This window comes from Prionailurus viverrinus, chromosome A2, assembly GCF_022837055.1.
Source record: "Prionailurus viverrinus isolate Anna chromosome A2, UM_Priviv_1.0, whole genome shotgun sequence".
Classification (NCBI taxonomy): Eukaryota; Metazoa; Chordata; class Mammalia; order Carnivora; family Felidae; genus Prionailurus; species Prionailurus viverrinus.
The window spans coordinates 108,085,080-108,107,342 of record NC_062562.1 but is presented as its reverse complement, the minus strand read 5'-3'; the positions used below and the strand labels follow the sequence as shown (position 1 = coordinate 108,107,342).

Genomic DNA, 22,263 nt, shown 5'->3' with positions numbered 1-22,263 from the left:
AACTATATAAGACATTCAGTATTATTCCATTCATAAATATTTATCTTAAAATTTTTCTTTTATTTAAAAAAATATTTTTATTTATTTTTGAGAGAGGGACAGAGAGACAGAGAGTAAGTGGGGGAGGAACAGAGAGAGTGGGAGACACAGAATCCAAAGCAGGCTCCAGGTTCTGAGCTCTCAGTACAGAGCATGATGCAGGGCTTGAACTCATGAACTGCGAGTTCATGACCTGAACTGAAGTTGGATGCTTAATCACCTGAGCCACCTTGGCACCCCTATTTTTAAGTTTTTAAATAAATTGTAAATACAGTATAGTCAACTTACAATACTGTAATAGTTTCAGGTGTACAATATAGTGATTCAACAGTTCCATGTATTTCTCAGTGGTCATTACCACAAGTGCCCTTCTTCATCCCCATTACCTTTTTCACCCATCCATCCATCCACCTCCTCTCTGGTAACCATCAGTTTGTTTTCTAGAGTAAAGAGTCTGTTTCCCGGTCTCTCTCTCTCTCTCTCTCTCTCTCTCTCTCTCTCTTTGCTGATTTGTTTTGTTTCTTACATTTCACATCAGTCTAAAATCATATGGTATTTGTCTTTCTCTAACTTGTTTTGCTTAGCATTATACTCTCTAGATCCATATATGTTGTTGAAATTGGCAAGATTTCATTCTTTATGACTGAGTGATATTTTATATCATTCACAAATATTTATTAATCACTTACAATGTGCCCCCCACACTATTCAAATTTCAGTGAGCAAAATGGAACTACTTCCCTTCCCCTATAGTCATTAACATTTTAATAAATAAAAAAAATATATATAGCATGTCAGAAGGTAATGTGAGGAGTTCTCTTAGCAAACATTGATTAGATAGAAAGTACAAGTTGAAACTGAGGATGACTGGAAGTCCTGAGTTTTTCATGAAAGACTAAAACTGGGATGAGGATCACAAGGAGATCATTTTTGATTGTCCCAGAGCAGATGGTAGTCATGACCTTGGAAGTATTGGGCACAGCCTGGAGGTGGGGCTGCGGAACTGGTCCTGGTAGGATCAGAGTCCTATGGCCTTAGGAGTTAGAGGTAAGTGGGCTTGATGAGTAAGAGGAAGGTAGGCTTGCTCAGTACTGAGAAATCTGGGTCTATGCCTTGAGTTGTTGGGATGGGGCAGATGAAGTGACTGGAAGAGAGTGGCTGGAGAAGAGGCCAGGGAGGGAGCCAAGGGCCCATGGAGAAATTGGAGAGTTGATATATTGTCTTAAGTCAGAAAATAATCACACTGCTGGGGGCAATTGGGTGGCTTAGTTGGTTAAGCATGTGACTTTGGCTCAAGTCATGATCTCATGGTTGTGAGTTCAAGCCCCGCATTGAGCTCTGTGCTGATAACTCAGAGCCTGGAACCTGCTTCAGATTCTGTGTCTCCGTCTCTCTCTACCCACCCCACCTCCCCACCACCTCTGCTTGCGCTCTCTCTCTCAAAAATAAAACATTAAAAATTTTCATAAAAAATAATCATACTGACAGCAGTGTGGAAGCTATCACGAAGGGACATGAGGCTAAAGGTACAAAAAAGTCAAGAAGATATTTAAGATTGAGAATAATAATAGCTACCAATGAAAGAGTTATAGTACTTTATCTTTGGCCCCTCTCTTTGCCCATCCAGTATGGCAATGGTTAATTGATGTATGCTGTTAAGCTACAATATCATTAGTGGAATGTAGTTCTTTTTATGTTTTCTGTACAACCAGAGAGTCAGACCACAGGTAAAAATTTTAGGCATAAAAGGAGAAAGAATTTATTCTTGTTCATAAGGAAGTTAATCAAATTAACAACAGAAAAATGTACAATGAAAATGAGGTACTTGAACCTTGGGGAAAATATTCTTTTGCCAAATGACCTTACTGGATGTTCTTGCCAAAAGACACACTTCATTAATTGTGCTGAGAAGGAATTATTACTCTTATCAGGACTGTCTTGAGGATATTAAAAATTTGTGTGCATGTATGTGTGTGTGTATGTGCATGTATATTTTCACTGTAGCTTCCTTTATAGGTTTTTTGTGTCTAATAAACTATTTCAGTTTCCACAATACAAAAAAGGGCAGACAGGGTCTTGTAGAGCACAAACTGAACAGAGTACAAGGCTTACATGACTATAAGATAGGGAACTTCTTGTCACATAGTAGACATTTAAGATATATTTGTGTCTTCGCTAATGTGGATATACTTACATACTTATATAGAAATGCTCTAGAAATAAAGATAAAATAATTCCTATCCATTAGCTAAGTAGCTTTTATTTACATCAACCATTACATATCTTATGCTTTTATAGTACCAAATTTCTCTTATAATTATTATTAGTGGCAGTAATCCACAAATTATTTTATTCCAATAAATATTTTATCTTGAAACCCTGAAAACTCTTAACTGAAACCACAGAAAAATCTACACTTCAAGGCACCATTTAGGATAAAATTACTGTCAGTACAGGAACAGTTCCCCTAAATCTCCCCTTTAATTACTAAATAGGTTTGAATATATTGAGTTTTATTATACAGGTTTCTTTATTCTCCTATCTGAATATTCTAAGTAAAATGTTGGTCTTCAAATTTGCCATTTTTACCATTAGATTTATTCACCAAATATAAACGGATTTTGTATTTGCACTTACATGTTAATGATTGCATATATAAATGATAATATTATCTTAAGATTGTTGCATTGCATTGTATGTTCATGAATATCATTTATAGTTTTTTTATTCAAATAAAGGCAAATAGGATATTTAGTACTTTTCAGAGTCCCAAATGAGTCATAACTTTATTTAACTTGTGATGTACTCTAAAATACCTAGGAATAGCTGTAAAAATGAGCATTGGCTTTGATCCATTAGAATGAAAACCCTATAAAAATGGGATTTTTCAAATTTTCTGTGGTCAATGCTATATCCTAGGACCTGGTTTTACGTGACTAATATGAAAGGTTCTTAATATCTATTTGGTTTATATTTATAAAGTGCATGCTAGTTGTTTACCTATTAGATAACACAGATAAACAAAAAGAAAAGATATCCAGAATCCATTTCCCTATAAGAAAATGCTGGTAAAGATTTGGTAAATATGTAAATATGCATGTTTATTTCTATACATACAAAATATGTGTATATATATATATACATACAAAATATGTGTATATATATATATACATATATATATATATATATATATATATATGAACATCTCACAATTGTATTTTATAATGAATGGCCCAAGAAATGATCTGAGTGCAAGAGTAACATTTAGAGGGGCACCTGGGTGGCGCAGTCGGTTAAGCGTCCGACTTCACCCAGGTCACCATCTCGCGGTCCGGGAGTTCAAGCCCCGTGTCAGGCTCTGGGCTGATGACTCAGAGCCTGGAGCCTGTTTCCGATTCTGTGTCTCCCTCTCTCTCTGCCCCTCCCCCGTTCATGCTCTGTCTCTCTCTGTCCCAAAAATAAATAAACGTTGAAAAAAAAATTAAAAAAAAAAAGAGTAACATTTAGAGCTCTCAGCCATGACTAGGATTTCTAATTTCATTCCAAAGGTTTATGAAATAATCAATGTACATACTCTTAAGAGTCCTGAAAACCAGACTCTTAATACAAAAGGTCATTTATTGAGAGTTAGGAGACCGATATCTCTGATTTATTTTTTCTCTCTAGCACCACAGAATTATACTTAAAGCATAAATCTCAATTCAGATTGCCTTTTGAATTGGAACCATACTACTTGCCTTTGCCTCTGTTCTCCCAAATATGAAACGGAGATAATAACGTTCATGTATCTTACTGGGTACTGTGGGACCCAAACACATAATGTATTATGTATATTATAAGTGTTCAGTGAATGCCAGCTGTTACCATTATTCATTAAATAGGTTGTTTTCCAGCATTTTAGTTTGAGACATAGGGAAAAATCAAATTCACTGTCTTTTTTTTTCTCTAAAATGTTGATCATTCTGAAAGAGTACAGTAAATTTTATGGAGTATTAATTTGGATTTCTTTTTGTTTGTTTTGATTTTTGTTTGTTTTATTAAGATATAATTCACACATATCATTGTACAAGTTTAAGGTGAACAGCATACTCGTTTGACTTACATATATTGTGAAATGATGGCAACAATAAGTTTAGGTAGCATACATCATCTTGTACAGATTCAATAAAGAACAAAGGCAAAAGCAAAAACAAAAACAATGTTCTTCTTATAATGAGAACTATTAGAATCGACTGTTAATTTTTTTCTTTATAAGGGGAACTCTTAGGGTCTACTGTCTTAACAACTAGCATATACAGTTATATCATATAATAGTGTTACTTATAGTCATCAGATATATTGCATCATTGGTACGTATTTATCTTATAACTGGAAGTTTGTACCTTTTGACCATGGTCCTGAAATTCCCCTCCTCACACCCCATCTTCATAACTTTTACTTTTTTTAATTGAAGTATAGTTGACATACAACATTACATTAGTTTCAGGTATACAGCAAAGTGATTCAACATGCTTATAGATTATGTGCTCTGTGCTCACCCACAAGTGTACTACCATCTGTCTCCATATAATGCTATTACACTATCATGGACTGTATATCCTATGTTGTACCTTTTATTCCTGTGACTTAGTGATTCTGTAACCAGAAGCCTGTATCTCTCACTCTGCCTCATTTATTTTGCTACTGTCACCCCAGCCATAATGTTGTTTATTTATGGGTCTCTTTGTGGGCTTTGTTTCTTTGTTTTTTGTTTTTCTTCTTGTTGTTGTTGTTCCAGAAGTGGAACTGGGATTTCTCTTTAATATAACAAAAATAAAAATTGTTATCGTGACTCTTTCTTTTTAATACATAGTAGTTTTATTCTCTTACTTTCAGCAGACAGTATGTCACCAGTACTGTCGAATATGGTAGCCATTAGCCCAATGTACCTATTTCATTTAAATTTAAATTAGTTAACAAGTTAATAAAATGAAAATTCAGTTCCTCAGTCATAACAGCCATATTTCATATGCATAACAGCCATGTGTGGTTAAAACTACCATATTGAACAGTACACCTACAGAATATTTCTATCATTGTAAAATATTCTCCTGTAAAGAACTGACATAGATCTTGTTTTTACTGACTTGGAAAGACCTTAATGTCAGGAATTAGATATCCTGTCTCCAGCCCTTGGCTCCCTGGATTGCTATGTGACCATCAGAGGTTTGCTTTACTCTCTGATTTTTCACCCTATTGTCTCTAAAATAAAATTGTAGTGTCAAATCAGGCCCTACCATTGTGTTTAAGTGTTGTTGGCACACAGCTAGGGATGTTATAATTACTGCTTCTTCACAGTACAGAGCAGCACAGTACGGAATAGAAGCACAAATGTGCTTCTAGAACGTTACCCCCAAAGACCTGTGCTTTGAGCCCTTCTCCTTATAATTTCTTGTTTGGGGTTTTTGCCAATGTCCAAACAGATGAAATCCAGATACTTTGCTGACCCAGTCTCTTGTCAGGGAAGATATCCCACTGCCTGTCCTCACTTGATGCATATTTTACATTCCTTATTGATTTGTAACCTAGTCTATCTCATTTTGCTGCCAGTTTGTGTAAGCATAAAAAATAAAAAATATGTGTATATATAATACTATCCTAAGACAAGCATAATTGGAAGGTTAACTCTGAAAATCATGAAATGTCTGACAATACGAAACAATTGTTCTTACTTTTTATTATCTATGCTACTAATCATGACTATTACTAAGGATAGTGGAAATATGATTATACTCTGACAATACTCTGACAATGATTATACTCTGACAAGGCTTGTGTCTAAGCCTGATAAATTTCTGAAAATTGAACTGGTATTAAAAAATAGAAAATCCAAATTGCCAGGTGGTTTTTTGCCTTGTAAGTTTAGAAATGTAATTCATGTTATTAGTTTTGAATATTCCATTTTAATAGATGAGGGGAAACACTGGATATAGTGATACCTTTTCATTGTCTGAGCTACATGTGTTTCAAAATAAAACACAATGCAGCAGAGGCAATAATTGAACATGTACCCAAAACTTATTTGCTAATAATTGAACCTTGAAACTGGAGTTAAAAGTATCTGCTAAAACAAAACTTCTTAGGTTTTTGTTGCAGGAAATGGAGTGTCTAGTTTGAAGTACAATGAAAATCATGTTCTTGAAGAATGTGATAATAGCAGGCAATACTCAACTTGACTACTGTGAACTATTTTTATAGTTAAAACTTTGAAGAATGTTTATATATTAGAAGATATATATACATACACACAGACACACACTAAAATCATCATCAAACAGAAAAATGCTCTCAAAGTACAAGATAATTTTTTCCTAATTGAACTAATACACTCTAGTTCCAGTGCGTGTTTTTTTCACTTTATTTTGTGCTTTGTTGTACAGTGCAATAGATATACATTAGTATGTGGACATAAATGGTGTGTGTGTGTGTATACACTTGCTTCAGTTTTGTGACGCAGCATTCAAAGAAGCATAACCTTTGGCACATCAGCAAACCTGTAAACTGGGTGTCAACTAATCACATTATCTTTAGAGCTAAATATTGACCACTCCAGGCAAAAGAAACACCACTGTTTTTGCTTATCTTTGTGTTCCCTTCCAATTCTAAAGAGTTTTACCAAAAATCAGGTGGATTAAAATGGCTTTCCTTAATGGAAAGTAGAATACTGAGGCTTTTCATCAGAGGCTCTTGCTGCTGAAGAGGAATGTAGGGTTCCATTTAGCATCTCCTTGAAAAGGAGTCAAGAAACAGGGCTTGCAACTTCTTGTTTGCCACTTGTGTCATTTCCTGTGTGTTCTGCATCAAGCTTAGCCAGTATTCTTGAAAGAAAAAGAAATATTTTAGAGCAATGAAGGAGTTAAGTTGTGAAAAAGACCTAAAGCCAGATTTAAGGAAGGGAAAACATATATATCAAGTATATATAAATGGTAGAGTAAGGTTGGAAAAGTCTCTATGAAGACAGATTGAGGCCCCAGGGCCTGCTTTCAGAAAATTAAATGAAAATATGAAGAAACATTTTCACCACATGAGAGAAAGTGAGCTGATCTTGGGGACGGGAGTAGGAGCAGGAACAAACATAGGACATTTTTCATCAGTTCAGCACCTCAGGATTCTGTCAAGTCCTGCTCTACCCAATTTTTTGTCATGAAGCAATTGAGAAAAAGGTCTTTAACATTTTTTTTCTGTGACTTTATCTCTCACAAAGGAACAACAATAACAAAAATCTTTGTCTGGATTTGAGGTTAAGTTGATTAGTTCTCCAATGTGATTGCTATATAAGCCCATATATTTTTAAAAAATAACCTTTAAATTCTTTTAAATATAAAACTGTGACACGAATGTAACAAAGCTTTTCGTTTACAACATGTCGTGAATAGAAAGTGAAAAATATTTATTCATTTTGTCAAATAAAAATAATCTTAGTATAATAATATGTTTTTCCAAAAAGGTGGGGATAAATGTAAATTATATGTGGATGTTTCTGTTCAATATGTACATTACTTAAAAGAAAGGCAAACAAAAAATATGTGGTTTTCACATTCTCCATATTGTTTATATTCACTATTATGAAAGCTGATAATGAAATACCAAGCACTTTAGTTTTATACAAACAAATGATCAGGAGGTGTTCTAAATCATTGAAAATGTATAATATGGTTGGCATTCTTTCAAATTAATGTCATAACATGTTCTTTTCCTTCTTTCTTGTTTTGTTATAAGTTTTTGTGTAAGAGTTAAATCAAGCTGATTAAATCATTTCAGTACCATAATGGGAAAGCAGAGAAGAGAGGATTAGCTCATCATGCAGGATGAGTTAGGTCATAGTTTATCTGACCATAATTCAAATGCTGTGCTTTCCAAGTCTGGAAGTTATGGCTATGTCAAAGGTTAGTGCCAAAATGTCTTTTATCATAAAAGACAACTGCTTATTCCTACAGTTGGCCAAGGTTTCGTTGGTTAGATAGAACCAGTAAGGTATATAGGTGTTTTAAAACTCAAGATTGTCTTCAATCTCTGCCTTTTATTTTTAAAAAATAACTATATTAGTTTGTATTAGACATACAGTGACATTTTTCTTAAGAAAAAATCAATTTATAATTATATGTCTCTTTTAATAGCTATAAACAGAAGTAGAATCAATGTGAAGCGTAGAATTGTATCTGAAATAAGACTTTGGTTAAAAGAAAATGAAGGAAAGATTTATAGCAGTGTTATTCAAAATGTGAGTTCTGACCCACTAATGGGTGGTGAATTCAATTTAGAGGGTCTTTGACAGAATTTTAAGAATGAAATAAAAGAAAAGACAATAGGTTAACATAGAAAAGAAAAATTGGGGCAATTATGGAACCTACTAGTAATGAGAAATGGGGTGGGGGGAATAAAAGGATTCTGCTGGATTAATATGTAAGTTGTTTTTCTTATTTTTTCTTACTCTTGGCCTTGAGCAAAAGTAGTCTGTAATTCATTAGTGTAGATTAAAGGGGATGGATTTTCCAGCTGCAGAACTCTAAGCTCGTAAAGTGGGAATATAGTAATCTACCTCACAGAGTTAAGGTGGGAATTAAGTGAAATCATACATGTTAAAGCCTCCGGCTTGATTCCTGCCACATGTTAGACACTCAATAAATGAATGATAGAAGTAATTTCATAATCCATTAGATTATATGCATGGCTATCTTGAGATGGCTAGAGGAGAGGCCAGGTACTCCATCAAAGTTATTCATCAAAGGAAATAGACAAGAGCAAGAGATGTGGTTAGGTTAGGTTCATAGAATTGTATTTGGATGGGATTATTCCCTCCATTCTAGTAACTCCTGGTTGACTAGGAATCTAGTACATTCAGTCCATTAACCATTTCACCCAAGCACCTCTTGTTTGCCAAATGAACCTTAAAAGACAATTGGGACTTGCCTTCAGGCCATGTCAGATACACATGATCTGGTTTCACAGGCTTCTCTGTGGAACTAACCATTTATGTAAACGAGTTTCAGTACAATTATCACCGGCCAGATAATCTACAATCATCAGCTGTTGCAAACAGACACTGAGTTCACTACCCTCGTCTTGGAATAAGCACAGTGAATGGGTTTCAGAAATAAAGTATGAACCATATTAAAACTAAAGTACAGTCATATGTTCCCACCTCTCTAATTAAATGTCTGTCATGTTTAAACAGATTTTTGTTTATGCTCCCTTTCTTACTCATGGGCAGATTTCTTGATAGGAAAAAGGATGTGTTGGAAAAAGGATGTTTTATTCACGGTGCTGGCAAATATTTGACATAAATATGAGTTTTTATGAGTGAATGAGTCCTGATTATCAACATATAAATCATATTGTGACAGACTCAAGTTTCTTCTTCAGTTTTTTGTGAAAGGCCAATTTTTTGTATCTCCTTCGCTTATTTATAGCTGTCACTTCCTAAAGCACAGAAAGATGGAAGAGGAAAGTAGTTATTCATGCATTCAAATACACCTACCAGCTTACCCTGGACAAGAGGATTTGACCCTAACACCCTCCTGTAGGCAGGCAGAGCAGTCCCCATGTCCCTGAATCCTGAAGAACTCTGCACTATTTACAACAATCATAGAAAATGTCTGACTCTGCTATCCTAGAGTTCCAGAGAATTTGGTTATTATATAACCTAAAAATATATAGCTCTTTCCTTTGTCTTTGCATTATCTATTTTCTTAGTTGTTGTTTTTCTTTGAAAGCCGTGTGGATATTTTTATGAATATAAAGACAAATATGTTTTTTCCCCAGGTTTGAGAATGAATAAAGGTGCCATCACCCCACCCCGTACTTCTCCTGCAAATTCATGTTCTCCAGAAGTAATTCATCTGAAGGACATTGTCTGTTACCTGTCTCTCCTTGAAAGAGGAAGACCCGAGGATAAACTTGAGTGTATGTGTTTCTTTATTTAGTTTACTTCTCACAATAGTGGGGAGGAGGAGGGACTAGATACTGATGAATTGAAAATCGTATTTACTATGGTTATCTAAATTTTCATTAAATGAAGTGGCCTTGGTTAAGAAATAAAAATTCTTTAAAGTGGGAATCAAAGGATATTGTGAATATATTAAGATTCTTATCAAGTTCCATTTATTACAGAGTATTTCTTTAGCATGTTGGTCTGTCAGATGACTTGTTCTTGACTGTCCCTCAGTTAGGTAACATGATGATACTGGAAAGTGTCATTTGAATTGTTTTGAAAAAACACCTTTATTTCTAGGATATGAGGAGGTCTTCCTCTTAGCACCAAGGTTCACTGGACACATACAACCTGAGCCTTTCTCTCATGGAAATCTTTCTTTAAAACTTCACCACTAACACTTTCTGTGCCAGGAATAAATGATTTCTCAGGTGCCAAACACCTGAAAGTTTCATATATAGGAGTTGACTGTGGATGTTGTAAATAAACATAGCTGTGTTTGTTTTTTTCTACAATGGAGCAGGTGTTTCAGATAGAGATTTTCTATCTAGGTGAAAAGGAGAAAATTGCTGTCTTTAATAAAGCACAGTGTGTGAGCTCTCTCTGGTGGCAAACTATACTCATTGCAATGCAAGATATATTTTTTCAAATATTTACAATAAGCCTGAACATTTAATAATCTGGTCTGTCTCCAAAGCCCCTGCTAAACATAGAGCTGGTAGTTTGTTCAATAATCCAATAACTTGATTATATTGGATAGTGTTAAAATAAATTAAAGTTCTTGCGACTGAAATGATAGTGAAGATAACAAATCCTAAATTTGATATTTTCAAGCAAATATAGACCATAGTGATGTTTCAGAATTATGATTTGAAAGCATGTTTAGTTAAATCTAATAGTAACATGTTGATAATATTTCTCTTACGAATAAAGAATTAACTATGACTAAGTCATACCTGTCTAAGTTATAAACTGTATTAGGAGTCTTTAAATACGTATTTATTATTCCTAAATGTGGAATATTTGCATTTCAAGATTTATTTGTATTCCTAAAGACATACATAAATCTTTCACATTCCAAAATAAATATTAATGTTCAGGGAATTTCTCTTGAAGTGACAGCCAAGGAGAAAGTTTGCTCAGGTGTTGTCAGGTCCGTGTTTGGGATGATTTTAAAAATATACAGGCAAATCCTTTCTTCCAGGTCTGAGACTAAATGAAGGCACCATCATTCCTCTTCAACATGCTATTTGTGTTGGAGTTTAATTGTTTTTATATCAACTGGAAGCATTTTGTTTTTAAGGTAGAATTCTTAAGAGGTGTGCTTTTAAGTTCTCACATTGAGTTTATGAATCAAACCGTCTTTGTCTACAACTGCAGTCAGAATGTTAATCCACAAGTCATTCAAAAACACTTGATGAATCAGGTCAAACCTGACCTGCCACTTACCTTTCTTCACTGTTTTCAACCTCCTTTACTCTGTTCTTTCTTCAAATTTTCCAGCTTTTTGTCAAGCATTTGTCAGATTCAGTTGCCTTTGCCTTTTTTCTTAACTGTTGCTTCAGACTCTTGTCATAGTGGGAATTTTTAGAGCCTGGCTCTATCAGTATGATTTTCATCAGTCTCTTCGAAATAGATGAATGTCGATTTACAAACATATGAAGATTCTGCCTCTGTCCCTGCTACACTCAAGTTCTCTGCTCTACTCCTCTGATTTGGAGGAACTTAACTTGATCCTTAATTATCTGGAATTTGGTTTTTGTCTGTTTTTGTTTGTTTGTTTGTTTTGCTTTGCTTTGCTTTGCTTTGTTTTGTTTTGTTTGTTTTTAATGCCAGTGCCTGGCCCTTTCCTACCTTTGTTAAGTCAGAATCCATTCCTCTTACCCACTTTCATATCAATGGACTGTACACTCTTTTCCTTCTACAATTAAACATTGACATATTCTCAATATTCATGTAGTCTTCTGGAGCTACAGGTTTGAAAAATATTTTCAGTAATACTTTAAAGAAATTTAATGGCGGTTAATTTAACATACACTTATTTCCAAAAGGGTTGTGACTTATTAAACACAATATAAACTAGAGGAAAGAAAAATAAGTTGACAATAAATAAATATGGGCAAGCACCTAATATAATTCATTTTTGCTGGTAAATGCTGAACTTGGATCTTAATTTCTAAGTAGCTAAACAGAAAGGAATACACGCACATTCACTTAGGCCAGAAGTTAAACTTTATCACACATAAGAATTACCTGTAGGACTTAGGAACATACGGCTTATTCCGAGCCCCAGATTCAGTGTAGGTGCTTCAGCAGGCTTGGTGTGCGCCCTTAGAATTTTCATGTATAACAAGGCTCCACATAGTGCTGATGTTGCTGCTTCAGGGACCACATTCTGAGGAACACTGGCTTATGCAATTCCTCTGTCCAATGAAGCATATACACACACACACTTTTTCTGAAGGAAGGACCGTTTCTCAGAACTGCTGAATGGTGACAGTATTTGGTAGGCTTCTTTCCCTGGGTTACTACATAAAATAATGACATGGTTGTAAATGTTTCTAAAAAAGATATTTTCCCCCAAAATACTGTTTTATAAATCTATCCATCACTTACTATCACCTCCCATCTTCCTACCTGTCTTTTTTTGCCAGGCATTTACACAATGTTTACAATAAAGGTAATTTTTTTCTTTGAAAGGAAATAGAAGTCCTCGAACTTTCCACTGATTATGTCATTTCTTCAAATTATTTTGCCTAGTCCAATTATGTTTTCTCACTGAGAACTTTGCTTATTCTTTTTTTTTTTTTTTTTTTTTAAATTAGCTTTTATTTATTTTTGAGACAGAGAGAGACAGAGCATGAACGGGGGAGGGTCAGAGAGAGAGGGAGACACAGAATCTGAAACAAGCTCCAGGCTCTGAGCTGTCAGCACAGAGTCCGACACGGGGCTCGAACTCACGGACCGCGAGATCACGACCTGAGCCAAAGTTGGCCGCTTAACCGACTGAGCCACCCAGGCGCCCCGAACTTTGCTTATTCTGAGGCCCAATCAAGTAGATGGCATTTATTCACCTGCTGCTGTAGAAGGTATATGTGCGTGTGCACGTGTTTTTATGTAAATGTGTTCAGGTTGTGGGGAATTCCATTTTTCTCTTTCCTTGTCGGTGCTACTTACCTGCCATCCTGCTGTGTGGAATAGGAACATTGTACCCCAGCTGTTTTGCCCTCCTCACCTTAAGTCAGCTACAATACTTGGTGGAGAGCCATTCAGTATCTCCCTCTGTTAGTTTCTTTGCCTTCCTCGAATTCTGTAATTTCAACTCCATTTTATTTCAGTCTCCCACATCTGCTGCAATACCACACGACTTGTAATTTGTAAAGACTGGTTTTATTCTAAAATTTTAAGCTCTAACATTTTACTTTGACCCCAGACTATGATCACTTAACTTCCCCCTCTCCTACTTTTAATTTAAACATAGCATAGCACAGTACTGAAAAGCCTAGACTCTTGATTTCACTAACTGAATGCGTCCTAGCTTTAACACTTATGACTGCCTGGGGGCACATTTTATGAAACAAAAACCTCTTGAGGCCTTAGTTTCTCCAACTATAAAATTGGAATCATAATAATATCTATCTCATATGTTTGCTATAAAGATTAAATTAACCAATATTTGCTCACATAAATTCCTTCATATTTATTGGTTCACATAAATGTTTGTTAAGTGCAATTTAAATAAGTATTCTTGTCTCTTAACCATTTCCCTTCCTCCTGAATTTGCCTGCTGCTTTTTTGGAAACCATCCCTCCCTAATCTATGATGCCAGTCATTCTTTGACATTTAGTTTTGGGCACCCAATTTATTTGCTTATATATGGTGATGGCAGAGATTTAGTAAAATAAAACTATAATTCTACAGATTATAACTCTACTCAAAACTTCAGCTGGCCTACAGTGCCCTCAGTGTTTCTCTCATCATCAACTTCTTCTAGTTAAGTTGATCCAGATGCTTCATTTTTCCAACACCTACGTATTTAATCATCATCTTTTGGTGCGAATTCTTATAACTTTGTTTCATCTTACGTAAAACTTATCAACCTCTAGACATGTTCTTTCTTCTTCCTCTTCTTCTTCTGAATGTGTCCCTTTGACAGTTCCCCATTAAAAATACATAAACTTAAGCCCTAAACTTAGAGCTATAAACTGATTTGACTCTACAGTTTCATCCCAACCTAGTTGGCCAGTCTTGCATTTAGCTTTGACCTACATTTACATGCACAGACAACGTCCTAGTCACATAGATCTACTTTTCAATCACCAGACAAACCCAAACTTTTTCATATTTATACCTTTGCTTATAATGTGCATTTGCTGGGAGTGCTCTTTCTCAATGTATATCAGATCCACTATAGTATACACTTGAGACCCAGCTCATGTTATGAATTCTCTGGCCAACTCCTAATTGGATTCATTTTGCTTGTACACTTATGCTGTGTAACTTCCTACCCTAGCACCTACTCTGTGTGTGTGAGTGTGTGTGTGTGTGTGTGTGTGTATTTCAAGAGACAGATGATCAATAAATGATACTTAATTGAAATTGTGTTGAAGTCAATGGGTGTTTGAGAAGAGAAAAAAACGTGAATTATTTAAGTCATGGAATGATGCTAAATTCATTTATACTGCATTTTTAAAAAAAATTTTTTTTCAACGTTTATTTATTTTTTGGGACAGAGAGAGACAGAGCATGAACGGGGGAGGGGCAGAGAGAGAGGGAGACACAGAATCGGAAACAGGCTCCAGGCTCTGAGCCATCAGCCCAGAGCCTGACACGGGGCTCGAACTCACGGACTGCAAGATCGTGACCTGGCCGAAGTCGGACGCTTAACCGACTGCGCCACCCAGGCGCCCCTATACTGCATTTTTAAGACACATTATATTTACATTAGGATTGGTATTTATAAATTTTTAATGACTTAAGGAATAATTTTTGTTAGCTTACATTTAATGAAAATGTATCACTGAAGAGAAATACAAAATACAGATACAAAATACAAAAATAACCACAAAATAGATCATTGACACACAAATGACACACATTGACACACAAATGAAGAATAACCTGTATGTTAAAGTTATTGCCATGTATAGTATTAATCTTAGAACAATTGGATTTAACACTGAAGAGACCCTAAAGATCAGTTAGTCATTCTCCCTATAGAGTCAGTGAAAAAAATTAAAGCCCAGAGAGACTGGTTGTTAATTATAGCACTGGTTTTTTTCTGGCTCTGACTAACACCCATGATTTCTGAGTGGCTGTATAAGTGCTCTTCATTTTGAAAAGCTTCCTTTCCTTGTCTTTGTTGTTTCTGTATAGGAAAAAAGGAGAAAACATTACTTCATTGCATTAGATGTCACAAACTCCAAGCAGCTATTTTTTTTCACCTCTGCCCTGAAAGCTTACTAATATATAAAAAAGTAAAAAAAAATGTGAGTTAAAAAATTCCAGCTTACATGCCCTTTATAAACATACTTTCTAATGTTTAATAACAAACTAAATATTAATATTTTGATTAGCAAAATATATTCTCCCAAGTATAATAACACCAGAGTATATTTAGTAGGATGATGAGGAGAAATAGATTAAAAACTTGCAAATCTTTTGGAAGAGAAAAAAGTGTAGATATAAAGAATGAACCTTATATTGCATAATGTGCCTTTGCCCTGATCTTTTAACCAAATTCATGTGTGGGTGCATAATTGTTTCTATATAAAGGGAAATTGCATGAGCATAAAAATAGAAAAAAAGTGGGTTAAACTAGCTTGTAACTTTGTAACAGTTACCCACATTTGGAACTTATCATGTTGACAGAGTTATTTTAATATTGAGCTTAAATTATGTTTGCACCTAAAAATCTATATCCTTATTATATTAGTTTTAAGAATATATTTTTTTCAATGATTCACTTGACCTTGGAGCCTAATTTAGTTTTAAATTCTAAGAAGAATATTAATTTTATCAGTATTATTCAATGTAGTTTTAAAAGGGAAAGATTATATAGACTTACCAAGCCAAACAATTTTTATTTTCCATAGTTTTAATAACTGCCCTTTAAAAAAAATAACTACCTTTTTAAAAAGTTTCATTAGTTTCTCTATCTCTGTACAACTGAAGAATTTTCAAATCTTCCACCACAAATTCTAGTTTAAAAATTTGCGCCCTTCATTTTTTCTTTAATCTTTTCATTCTTAGTTACTTTCTCCATTATTTTACTTGTTCTGTCTTTCTGGAACTATTATTTTTGGATATTGATACTCCAAGACAGAAATTTGAATTTGTTTTTTTTTTTCAGTATTTTCCTTTTCCAACATATTTTCTCCTATGTCTTTTTTTTTCATCTGTAATGTCTTCTACATCTGTGATAAGTGTTTTACTTTTTCTGTCATGCTTTTAACTTCACAGAGGATTCATTTTGTTCTCAGCATAATCCTTATTTGTTTCTCTTCTCGTTTTATGGATTGAAACTTTCCTCTTACAAGATTTTATTCTGTCTCCCTGCCTTGCTGTTTTTTTTTCCCCCCTCCCAATTACTTGTTTTGGAAGGACTCCTTGGTGTGGTGGGTGGGTGGGTATGTGGGTGAGGTTTAAGTGTGACTCACTGGAGATAAGGAAGGGGGCTTATACTCTTAATATTCATTGTATAGATTTTCACATAAACACCCTGATTTTGGTGTAGTGCCCCTCCCATCAACAGTCCTAAGCAGCCTGAGCTCAGCATCCTCTTGGTTTGCATGCTATAGAGCACAGTGCCCACTCTTTTCCTGGGGTAGGGAGCTGGCATATTGTTAGGTGGATGGTATGAAGCGTAGTATTTGAGGGTCTAATTTCTTTTCATGAAGATTATCACTTAATTTTCCATCTCATCACCATTTCTGTGCAAATCTTTGCTGCTTCTTCACTTATGTTTATATTCTCTGGGTTCCAAGTCACTCAACATGTGTTTTCCAGCTTCCATTTTTTTTTTTCCTCTTACATTTTCCTTGTACTTGTTGATTCATGCCAATTTCCTTTTTTCTTTTTTTAGATGCTTATTTATTTCTTTTGGTGGAGGGCGTGGGGGAGACAACGAGAGAGGGAGAAAATCTCAAGCAGGCTCTGCAATGTCAGCGCAGAGCCAGATGTGGGGCTCGATCTCAAGAACTGTGAGATCACGACCTGAGCCAAAATCAAGAGTCAGACACTTAACCACCTGAGCCACCCAGGCACCCTGATTTATGTCTATTTCATACATTACTATTACCATAGTCGCACTTCAATACACAGCCAATGTCGACAAATGTGTTTAATACTTCATATTTTGCATGACACTACTATAATTTTAAATTAGGAAAATAGACTTGTCTCTGAAAACTAAAATCCTAGAATTTCTCTCTCTTATTAGGGGGAAAGGAAGGAAGGAAAGAAGGAAGGAAGGAAGGAAGGAAGGAAGGAAGGAAGGAAGGAAGAAAGAGGCAGGGAGGAAGGAAGGAAGGAAGGAAGGGAGGAAGGAAGAAATTCTTGATTTAGACTTGGTCAGATTTAGAGTATGTTAGATTTACTGTTCAATATATGCATGCCGTTTATATGATTGCTATTCTTATTGACTAGAACTTTTATTTTTCCACCTTTTTCCTTGATGAAATAAAGAGAATTCATAAGCAACCATTACCCGCTGTCAGTGTGTTTAGAAATTATTCAAAAGATGTCAGGACTTCTACTTTAGACAATAATGAAAAAACTTTCAGACCAACATCTCTACTGGGAACACAATTTGGACATAGTATTTTTTTAATTTGTTTGAATTTGTTCGTTTAATTTTTTTGAATTCCAGAGTCTTCTTAATAGGTGTATGGTGGTCTCTGTGGCTTAAATTTTTATTTTGTTTATGATTGATGATCTTGAATACTTCATTTTGACTGACTATTCATGTATCTTCCATTTTTGAAATATCTGTTCAATATTTTTTGACTCTCTCTTATTTGGGTTGTCATTTTATTACTAAGCTATAGAGTTTGTTAATATATTTTTGAAATAAGCCCGTTATCAGACATCTGTGTTTTCAAAAGTTCTTTAATTTGTGGCTGGATTATTTTGTTCTTATTTTTCTTTTTCCTTCTTTCTTTCTTTCTTTCCCTTTCTTTCTCTTATTTATCTTTTGATGAATAGAAGTTCTAATTCTGATGAAGCTTAATTTACCTATTATTTATTTTTAACGTTTTTTTTAAATTTATTTTTGAGACAGAGAGAGACAGAGCATGAACGGGGGAGGGTCAGAGAGAGGGAGACACAGAATCTGAAACAGGCTCCAGGCTCCGAGCGGTCAGCACAGAGCCTGACGCGGGGCTCGAACTCACGACCCTGAGATCATGACCTGAGCGGAAGTCGGACACTTAACTGACTGAGCCACCCAGGCGCGACTACCTATTAAAAAAAAATAATAATTGATGGTCCATATTGGCTTACCTTAAGGTTGTAAAGATATTTTCCTGTATTTTCTTCTAGAAGCTTTATAATTTAGCTTTAGTTTTAAAATTAAAGTCACAATTTTTTTAAGTTCAATTTACACTTAAAATTTGTCTTGATCTAACCTTTATGTCTGAGTGAACTAAGTAGCAATGTTGAGTGCACAATATCACTGGGCAAGATAGAAAAACAGGTTAGTTTTTAATTAATTAAATTTAACTTTTAAAAAAATATCCTATGTTTAGGATTTTTGTAAGGTTTATTTATTTTTGAGAGAGAGAAAGAGAGAACACATAAGCGGGGGGGGGGGGGGGGGGGTGGGGGGGTGGGGAGGGATGGCAGACAGGAGGGCAGAGTATCCTAAGCATGCTCCGTGCTGACAGCATAGAGCCGATGCAGGACTGGAACCCATGAACTGTGAGGTCATGACTGCAGCCGAAGTGTGACGCTCAACCGACCAAGCCACCAAGGCACCCTAATTAATTTGATTTTTAACAAAGCTGGTTATTGTTTTTTTAATGATATTGAGGAACACAGAGAATCATTAGTAGAGGCAGAGAACCAGATCTGGAGGATACTTTTCTAGGATCAGTGGTGAACTTAAGTACAGAATTGGACTGGGGAAAAATCCCATTGCTGCCGCTCCGTGCACAGGGAGAGCACTGTTCATTGCCAACAGTCCTAACACATCCAGGACTCCGAATGCACTCTCTCTGATTACTGCTACTCCTGCCTCACATCACCAGAATGAATTTGTATAGCACATTTTTTCTTGGGTCACTAGCATCTGATCGATTAACAAGGTTTTTCTTCTGAATAGTAGAGCCGACGTCATGTGCAAAACTCTCCCTTCAGGTCGTCTGTTACTGTGTTTTGTAATGTGTGGCTTTAAGAACATAGAAAGAAGTTGCAGACGGTGCCAAAAATAAATGGCAGATACCCCCACACAGAGTCCACTTGTGTGTGTATTTTTGAGGTTATGTTTCCAACAGGGTTTACCAAGAAGTGTAGAGCTCCATATATCCGACCATGTGAAAATGGTTTCATAGTCATTTATTACAATAAGGATTACTACAATAAGATAGGATTAATAGAGTCACCAGTACCCCCCATTCTAAAATACAGTTAGGCTTGGTGCCTCTGTGGATTAAGCTATCTGACTTCCGCTCAGGTCATGATCTCATGGTTTAGGAGTTCCAGCTCTGAATCGGCTCTGTGCTGACAGTAGAGAGCCTACTTGAGTCAGTCTCTCTCTCTCCCTCTCCCTCTCCCTCTCCCTCTCCCTCTCCCTCTCCCTCTCCCTCTCCCTCTCCCTCTCCCTCTCCCTCTCCTTCTCCCTCTCCCTCTCCCTCTCTCTCTCCCTCTCTCTCTCTCTCTCTCTCTCTCTTTCTGTGTGTGTGTGTGTGTCTGTCCCGCTTTTCTAAAAAATAAACAAACTTAAATAAATAAATAAAGATAAATAAATAAATAAAGTTAGGCTTTTGTAAGTCTTTTCCTTGTTCCCTGCATTGAAACCATTCTTTGGGCGATGTGTGAATGAATTCCTGCCGCTTAACAAGTGATTTTTATTTTCTGCTTTTTTCTGGAAAATCTTAGTATCCATGTTGTGGTAGGTTTTTTTCTTTCTGAATTTTTTCATTTATTGAGTACACCAGAGAGAGTAATCATCATGGTTTGCAAATAAAGATATTTACATCATTAGCCAGCCTAACGTTATGTTCCTTAACTCAATAGGTACACACTTTCCCCTTACATTTTAACATCTTTAAAGTCTTTTCGCGTTTTACAATAAATAGTATATGATAGTTACATTGCAAGCATTTTTTCCAGTCCGTTGTATGCAGACCGGCTATACATCTTATAAATAAGTAATCATATCTTAGATTGGTGAAGTATAATGATTGTTTTTAAATACAAAAATAATAATTACAGATATATGATCAAGGCCATTGCATAATTATGCCCCCTTGTTATCAATGTCTTTATTTAATATGATAGACCTCAGACATCAAGATTCTCCCAGAAATTATGCAAACCCAACAAAAACTCTCACTTCCACTCCTCTGTTTTAACAGCTGTGTCAGTCTTCTCTGTTTATCTCAAAATGGCACCTGCAGCCTCTTCTGTGGTCTCCTGGTGGTATGTGAATTTATGAGGGAATCCTCAGCCCATTGAGACCCACTGTCCTCTGGCTTTCCTGTGCTGGCTACCACAGAGACAGCACTTCCCTTTTCCTGACTCATTAGTTCAAAGAGTGGGTACCCTATGAAACTACCTCTCAGACTGCAACAAATACACCATTATAACCGTGGTAGTAATGCATTTGTGTCTTGTTGTCCTCTGTCAGAAAAATTCCCTTGTTTTGCACTAATCCTTTCCCATACTGCTTAGGGATCAATCAAAACAAGGGCTTACATTTGTGTACTGACCGACAGCTTTGGATATGCATTTATGTGTATCACCTCACTTAACTTTCACAAGTGTGTTTTATGACAGGGTAGTTATTCTCATTTTACAGAGAAGAAAACAGGGTTTGACTATGCTCATGTACTAGAGGATCGCCCATTCCGAATTTGGGTTACACACCTCCAAATCACATCTTTCTTCTTATTCACTCTGCCCTTTAATATCTGCACTCTGAATGTCTAAACTCCTTCTTTCATTTTTGAGTTTTCATTTAATGATCTTGTAATTAAAAAAATGAGCAAAGAATAGTACCTCTTAGTGTTTCCTAGATACATAACAAAAATTGATAGACCTTGTATCTGATATTTCATATTTTTGTTAACTGATGAATTCATTTGCAACTTAGTTTGATAAATGATCCCATAGATCAATTGCTTTGAGTAGGAGAGGATTGAATATTTGCTTTCAACAGAAAATAAATTTTGAAGAATATGTCTTATCCTAACATTGATCTCACTCACCTATAATATTTTTTTCAACACCTCTTTTATTTCTAGTTATGTTTCGCCTCTATGACACAGATGGGAATGGCTTCCTGGACAGCTCGGTAATTTTTTTTCTTCAAATTTTCTGTGAAAACTTCAAAGCAGTTTGTTCTGAAAAATGCAATGAATAAATTTATAGCTATTACCACAGAAGACACACTTAATATAATTTCCATGCACTCACACAGCAGTTTTATCATCTGAATTTTTGAAAGAGAATGATCTGAAAAGGCTGTTAGGATTACAATTGTTCTATTGAATTATTTTACTAGAAAAAAGTGACTTTTATGCATGGGACGAAAAAAAAGACCCCAACCTTGTTTGAATAATACATGAGAAAGTTGAGATCATTGATCTAGAAAGAAAAAAAAATCTGAGGTTTGACACTAAGGAAATTATCGAGAATACCAGTAGAATTAAAAGAAATTATAAAGTCAATTCAATCATGTTATCATTTGCCACATTTTAAAGTCTTTTGGTCATATATATGCTGTTAAAATACATACATATATTTAAAAATTGATTTGACCAACTCTCCTTTTTAAAATGTCTCATCTAATATAAAAGCAAACTGTATTCTTTATCATTTTAGTCATAAAAAGCAATAGGAAAAAAATACAATCTCTGTATGAATTAATTGAAATGAATAATTAAATGTTTATTTTATTTGTAATATAAACAAATAAGTGTTAGTTTTCAGAGTAGTTAGATTCTTAATTTTACTGCACGAATCAGTGCCTCAATTGAAAATCCATTTCAGGTTCCATCCAATAATGCATTTACATTTCCTAATCATATATT

At 35.2% G+C, this 22,263-nt stretch overlaps 1 protein-coding gene across 6 annotated transcripts in view; it reads left to right on the top strand.

Moving 5' to 3' along the window:
• DGKB (diacylglycerol kinase beta) overlaps positions 1-22,263 on the top strand; it is a 667,308-nt gene that overhangs the window by 108,390 nt on the left and 536,655 nt on the right. For all 6 annotated transcript variants that reach the window (XM_047848700.1, XM_047848697.1, XM_047848698.1 and 3 more), the window contains 2 exons: positions 9,841-9,981; positions 21,475-21,524. In XM_047848700.1, the coding sequence (XP_047704656.1) occupies positions 9,841-9,981; positions 21,475-21,524 (191 nt within the window). The remainder of the gene's footprint in view (positions 1-9,840; positions 9,982-21,474; positions 21,525-22,263) is intronic.